Below are 7179 nucleotides of genomic sequence, written 5' to 3'. Positions count from 1 at the left end.
TGTGGCTCCCACTTGCACTCATGATCCTAAACCCAGAAAGTTGCACAGCGAGAAAGAAGACGAAGAACTAGGAAAAGTGGATAAAAGAAGAAGAAGAAGAAGTTAGGACAGAAATCTTGGTTATAAAAGGGGACAAGGACTAAATTGGAGCTAATCAAATTTATTGCCATGTTGCTGGGTCCAGCGTGGCAAGAAATGGCCACGTTACTGACGGCGTTAGTGCTTCGGTGACGAAAATTAGGAGAAGGACTAATGTGGTGCATTTTTTCAAATCTAAAAGACTAATTTAGTACAATTGAGATCTCAATGACTAAATAAGTGCAACTCGTCAATCTCAGGACCAAAGTGGACTTAACTCCAATTTACATACAAATATTTTAGAACCATTTAATGACCGGTCGGTTTTTGAAACTTTTAGAATAAGACGGTTGGTGGAGTTGGACTCTGGAGCACCCGCACCGCTGCTCCGCACGTCAACTCGTCCGCTGCTGCGCTGCATTCGTGACTCTTCTTTTTCTTCTTACGGACCACCGCCATCCGACACTGTCTGACAGCCCTAGGTAGACCATCAATTTCATAGTCTACCACAATCTGACCACTGCTCAACACACTATTTCTTATTGAACCATTATTTGTTAATCAACTTTAGGTATGGAGGATAATAGCAAAGCGAGCGTAGTGAAAAAGCTCCAAGCTGTGAAGCAGAAGAACGGCAAGTCGTACAGTCAGTTAGCGGAGGAAACCGGACTGACCAACGTCTATGTTGCCCAGCTCCTCAAAAGACAAGCTCAGCTCAAACCCCAAACTGCCCCTAAGCTCCGGGCAGCCCTCCCTGACCTGACCGATGATCTTTTGGAAGAGATGATGAGGCCCCCCTTGAGGTCTTATGACCCTCACCTCATCCAAGAACCCACTGTATATAGGTTCTTCTTCTTGCTCCTCACATTTGAGTGCTGTAAATTCTAATTTTAATCATTTTGGTGCATGTGGATATTCTGTAGTTGAATTTTAACTCGAACATGAGGCTGTGATTATGGTATAATTATCCTCTCAAAGTTTAAGCTTTTTCAATTTCACTCTAGACATTTCAGGCTTGGTTTAAGTTCAAAAAATGAATTAATTATGAAACATGGTGTAGAATTGAAACCATTTATCAGTGTCTGAGGATTTATACTTGTATTTTTGTTTTTTAGCCAACATATTCTCTGCATACATTTTAGTTGCTAATAATGTGTCGATAGTCAAAAACCCTTTTAGACTGAGAATGGATAAGGATTAATGCTATTGTCTTCGTTCTCTTTTATTTGTCAGAACGAAATTTGGTAATTCTTGGACCAGTGTACCCGAATATAAATTCAGATAAATTAATTCAAGAATGTACCAGATTAGTGACTGATAAAAGGGGAATGGAGGCAGTGGCATTCAATTATATATGAGCTAATATAAGGTTTGTAAAGATATAGTACCTGCTTCAGCTTTTGAAAATGCTTCTGTTCAGTCAAGGAATGTGACATACTTCATTCCAAAGTGGTTTACATGTACTTTGTGGACCTGTGTTACTCGCTTTTTTGGATTCTAATATTAGGAATGTATTATGCATGATGCATCATATGACTTGCAGTTTTTGGATGCTTAATTTGTCGGGTTACTGATATTCTCTTTCATAGGTTGAATGAAGCTGTTATGCATTTTGGGGAGAGCATTAAAGAAATAATCAATGAAGAGTTTGGTGATGGGATGTAAGTTTTGAATTTTTATTTTTATAAATTTCTCTTGCTTGATCAAATTATATTCTTTTTGTGATGCTTTTTTATATTGATAATGCTATGCCGCAGTGTCATATATGCTACGCCATTCAATTTTACAGCTTATTGTTTAAAAAGAGGATATTAGGTCTAAGGAATTCTCTAAATTATTGTCAAGACTGGTCCTTATTGAAAATTGAAACTAACTCTTGCCGCTGAAATCAATTTTGATTTTCTTATAGTGCAATAGGCTATGTATGTTATATATATTCTTAAGTTACAAATAAAAATGTGCGCTAAATATGTTGAGGCTTATTGAAACATGGTTTCTATGTTAGAGAGAATATTCAACTGATAATACATTATGTATTGATATTCATATGCTTGTGGTTATGCCATTTTCAATCAGGGTTGGGACATTTTTCTATCCTTGTTTTCAATGTGAAGCGTCCAAATTATTAATCATTGTTAACTGATGATTTAAATTAATAATTCAAAGTGCTGATGTAATATACTCTGAAATCAGGATTTTGGAATTTTAGGATTCTTTATATAATACCAATGCAGGATTTTATACTTTTTATGTAGTTGCTAACCAGTCTTTAGGTATCATATTTGATGCTTTTGTCTTCTTTGGAACCACCAGAGGCACCTGTGTTTCTGGAGAAGAAATATCTGAGTGATTATCAATGTCATAAATCTCAATGAATGAATCATTTCCAAAACCTTTTGGATGGTAAAACCAAAAGATCCAGAGATCCTGTATTCTGAAGCCAAGGGGAATATTGTATTGTAAGAAGGTTTAATGAATTGTGTTTATTAATAATGTCTTGTCAGGAGGATTTCAGACAAGACACCAAGAGACATTCTGGTTTTTCTGAAACTGAGTCCTGGTTAACGACTCTGTTATTGAAACCTTGATCTTATGCATGTTACAACCCGATGCTTATGAATGATTTTCGGACGAGGGAGCTAAACCTCACAAGGCTCAACCACACAGATACATTGTCTCTTTCTCCTAGAATATCAGGTTATTGTTTTGTTCTGGATGTCCATTCATATGTTCTTAAACATATCTTCCTGCACCCTTCCTGTGACAAGAAAGGCTATCTTATCGTTATCAAAGTGCAAGTTAAAATTGAAGGAGCAAAGTCGGAAGTCAAGAAATTTGAAGTTCTTTCTTTGGAGATTGAAAGTTTACCACTCGCAGTTTTATGACATACATTATTATCACCTTTCATCCTTCTTTAGTCTATACTATCTCCATTGTCCAATCTATAATGCAACATTTTCACTTAAACATGCTTAAGATCTCAGCCAATAATAAAATTCTTGTGGAAAGCAAACTGAACATTTTATTTTTGAAGATTTCCCTGCCTAACAAATAGTTTTTGTTAATTTTCATTTTCAGCATGTCAGCAATAGATTTCTACTGCTCAGTTGACAAAGTCAAAGGAGTAGATGGGAAAGATCGTGTGGTCGTGACATTTGATGGAAAATATTTGCCATATTCGGAGCAGGTCAGTTGCATCTTATGTCTTTTTTCTCTTGCGAGATTTAGCTGCATGGAACAATGATCCACACAACGGAAAAATATAAATAAATAAAATTAAACAAAAAAAAGTAGGAAAATAATGCTAATACCATGTAAAAGCAGGGATAGCAGAAAATTTCTATAATTCTGCAGCCTCAAGAGTGTCTCACTTTGCTAACTTTACAGTCGAATTGACTTGGCTGTTATGAACATCCTTACTTCCTTAGTAGGTTTTGAAGCCACAAAATAACTGAGCGTTAATTCCTTTTGTGGGCCAGCTACATTGTTCTGATCAAGTTGATTTCTTTGAACTGCATAATCATGTTTATCCTATTAAAGTCTACTCTAGTTCCGGTTGTGTATATTCGTCATGAAGATTTTCTAGTTTTGAACTATGAATATTGTTTTTCTTTGCTTAAGCTATATTTATGTCCAAACTTTTCCATTCTGAGCAGAAATCAGAGCACATGGTTTCAAGACAAACGCCACACAGAAATTAATGAGTGCCGCGATGCGGCAACGATACCAAAATCTTTCCGCACAGACAGATTCTTCTCTGCCTGTGTTTTGTATTACTGCATGATGTTTTTGTTCGCTGTTGTCTTGTTTGTGTGGCTTATATATACTGAAAATTGCTAAAAATACATATTTTGTTCTTAATATATTATGTGTGTTAAAGCCAGAATAAAGGTATGTCCTAAACAATTTTGGGTGTGTCTCTAGCTTGACCCAAAATAAAATAATGTACAAGTTTTTAGACTAGCCAATCTTGGCCGTGTATGGCTTTTGGGATTCATGGCGTTTGTATCTTAATTCTTAAATCTTAAGTCTTTTAACAGTAAATAAGCTTTTATTGAAGCCAAGGAAACTTAAAAATGTTCATCCTTATTCCGTCCAGCATTGTAAAGTATGGCATCTTTTAATAGAAAAAAATGTCTGAAGTTTGGTGTTAAAAACCTAGGTATGTTCATCGGTAATTTGTTAATTACATTTACGAATAGGTTTTCTCAAGTACAAAATTTATGAAAAATAAAAGTAGTAGTTGGAGACGTGTGAAACTGTGAACTACCGAGTGTGTGTTTGGATTGTGGTTTGTCAAACTCCAGTTTGAATAAAATTGATTTTATAGATTTGATTTTGGGTAGAAGTAAGTTTGTGTCAACATGATTTATGTTTGGCAATTTTTTACCAAATTGATTTTGATAAAATAAATATTGTTTGGATAATATTAGTTAAAATCACTGTTAGATAGATAATTACTTAAAAGGACATGACATTATAATATAATGTTTAATTTTTTTTATACTTTTTTCTTATATGTTTTTTATATAGTATATTTTTAATACTCTTAGTACTCTTTTTTAGTACGTTATAATTTTTAACTATTATTATTATTATTTATGGTTAATTTTTTTTAATTTATTTTATCTAATGGGATTAATAAATTCTATTATAAAAAGATAATAATAAACATAATACACAAAAATTATAACTATAAAAATATATAATGTCAAATAAAAAAATTAATAAAAAATATAAATAATAAATAATAGAAAAAGAGTTCATATAGTGAGAAATAATAAGAATTTTATAAATAATACAATAACATGTATAAAAGATAAAGTTGGTAAAAAAAAAAAATAAATGTTGAAGATAGTGGCTAAAAGCATGTTAGTGCAACGGAGAAGTTAGAAATTATTACTTTTTGTAAACGTGGTTTTATGAACAAAATCACTTCTGCGTTTGTAGAGAAGAAAATTAGTCAAATAAAAAATTAAAACTTTTAAGAAGCTTTAATGTGCTTTTTTCCTTCAAATGTGGCTACCAAATACACCGTAATTTATGTAAGATATTAACATCAAAATCTATAAAAATTTATGAATAATAAAAATGTGGCTTGTTGGATACAATGTCTAAGCAAGAAAACTCTTGAAGTTATATTTGTTATAAATTATGTGTTTATATATAAAATGAAAAAAAAATAATTGTTTATATCCTGGTTCATTACCTAGTCAAATTCAAAATAAATAAAGCTCAATCTACAGACATTAGTTAGGCAGATATTTACCTGACTTCACAGAGGTCGGTCGTAATGGCATGAGTTCAACCTTATTTATCTAAATAAATAACTAACCCCTACTATCTCTTCTATCTATCTAAAAGGGAGATCCTAACAACCTCCTTACTAAAAGAGAATAACTAATCCATCATCAAAGGTGGAACTACTTAAAAAGTGGTTATTGACTTTACATTTATACTTATAAATATTCTGACATTCTCAGGTATTCTTCGAATTTCAATCTACTAAAAACCTGTCTAAAACCCTTGCTAACTTAAGCATTGGAGTCCTTTGCAGGTACCACCCTCCACCTCCTCATGAAGAACTTGGACAGTGACACCTCGACCCAGCAGACATCGGACGCTACCCTAAAAAAAGTCTGAACCTCATGTTCAGACAAAAAAAAAATCCATCCATTTCAGTTAACACTCGAAACATTGGTGCCGTTGCCGGGGACCTGGTAATCAAGACCGTATGATGGCGAACGATATTCCAAAAGATGGACACACAACTTCTAATTCCGAAGTCCGAGAAGAAGAACAATACAATGCCGAACGAGCATTAATCATACCACCCCGAGCTGATAAAGAAAAAGGTGTTGCTAGAGACACACGTCAGCCGAACCCAGAGAGGCCCAAGAAAAGCTCGGAAGTTCATCGAGCTAAAGGATCTAGGCCAAGAGATTGCACAGAAATCATGGGACTAGTTAACGGCCTTAGAGAAAGACCCTTCTCCCAATCCATATCAAAGAGGCATCCAACCTCTTGTATGAACGCTGACAAAAGTACCTATCAAATAAGAAAACTAACGTTGTACTCATGAAACTTAGGTTCTGTGTGACAAAAACATCTAAACCCTAATTTTTTGTTGATTTTTTAATAAAATTCTCAAACTACTTCCACCCTTTATATTTATCATCAATTCCACACGTATATTTTCTTTCTCAAATTCCAAACCTTCACAATCTTCTATTGCCACCACTTCTTTATCTTCAACCCTTCATTGACGGTGACCTCTAACTCATGCTCTCTCTCTCTCTCTCTCTCTCTAAAAGAACCCCTCATATTCTTCCAACTCAACATCATCATCGTCTTCATCACTGTCATCATCTTAATTATCGTCATCATCACCATTCAAGATGAATTCTCTTAAAGCTTGAGACGCCTTGTTTTGAGCTCCCAAAGCCCCAAGCCTCTCCTTCACCTCGAGAGACACTGCAGGGACCTCTAACCGGGACTTCTTGGGTACAAGCCAGCTCGTTGAGGGCAGGTCAGGCGAAGCTGGGCATAGCCACCCCAAACCCAGGCTCCGTGGTCAATCCCTCCCCTTATTCTTCTTGTTCTTCTTTATCTTGTTGTTTGAGGTGGGTGAGAGTGATCCGATGTGCACAGGTACAAGAGGGATGGTTGGGAGATGTTAATGACAAGGGTTAAAATGCCAGGGGACCCATTGAAATAGGAATTAAGGAGTTTAGAGATGTGATGTTCTAACTTAAAGAAAATGCTATTATTGTAGAGTTATGTTGGAGTTCGAATAAGGTTTGGCGGTAGTGGAGTTTGGGGAGGATTTTGGTACTAGAGATTTTTATCACTGCCGTCGACGATGGCACCTTCTATCTGAGGAGAAGAGTTTGGTGATGAGTTTGAATAGATGGTGGCTGAGTTCGAAGAAAGGTTTACTAGTTTATGGTTGGGTTTGTTTTAAATTATGAGTCAGAAAGAAAAACGAGTGAGGATGGGAAAGATAAAGAGTGGGGTAATTTGAGAATTTTATTAAAAAGTCAACAAAAAATTAGGATTTGATTATTTTTGTCATATAAAACCAAGGTTGCGAGAACCGGA

At 34.9% G+C, this 7179-nt stretch overlaps 1 protein-coding gene across 2 annotated transcripts; it reads left to right on the top strand.

Moving 5' to 3' along the window:
- The first annotated feature begins 344 nt into the window (after positions 1-344).
- LOC112763523 (cyanate hydratase) lies at positions 345-6246 on the top strand. 2 transcript variants are annotated; one of them, XM_025809173.3, is made up of 5 exons: positions 345-560; positions 650-923; positions 1668-1739; positions 3157-3265; positions 3735-4073. In XM_025809173.3, the coding sequence occupies exons 2-5, from the start codon at positions 652-654 to the stop codon at positions 3777-3779; spliced, it is 498 nt and encodes a 165-aa protein (XP_025664958.1). In that variant the 5' UTR covers positions 345-560; positions 650-651; the 3' UTR covers positions 3780-4073. The 2 variants fall into 2 exon arrangements, with proteins under 2 accessions (XP_025664958.1, XP_025664959.1); XM_025809174.2 differs by lacking the exon at positions 3735-4073 and adding an exon at positions 5636-6246 and having other exon boundaries at positions 393-560.
- The last annotated feature ends 933 nt before the right edge of the window (positions 6247-7179 follow it).

This window comes from Arachis hypogaea, chromosome 17, assembly GCF_003086295.3.
Source record: "Arachis hypogaea cultivar Tifrunner chromosome 17, arahy.Tifrunner.gnm2.J5K5, whole genome shotgun sequence".
NCBI classification, from domain to species: domain Eukaryota; kingdom Viridiplantae; phylum Streptophyta; class Magnoliopsida; order Fabales; family Fabaceae; genus Arachis; species Arachis hypogaea.
This window is presented reverse-complemented; position numbering and strand designations above follow the sequence as displayed.

Coding starts and splice junctions, on each gene's coding strand:
- LOC112763523 (XM_025809173.3), top strand. CDS start 652: ATGGAGGATAATAGCAAAGCGAGCGTAGTGAAAAAGCTCCAAGCTGTG. Junction 1,740..3,156: donor GAAGAGTTTGGTGATGGGAT/GTAAGTTTTGAA, acceptor TTTCATTTTCAG/CATGTCAGCAATAGATTTCT. Junction 3,266..3,734: donor ATTTGCCATATTCGGAGCAG/GTCAGTTGCATC, acceptor CATTCTGAGCAG/AAATCAGAGCACATGGTTTC.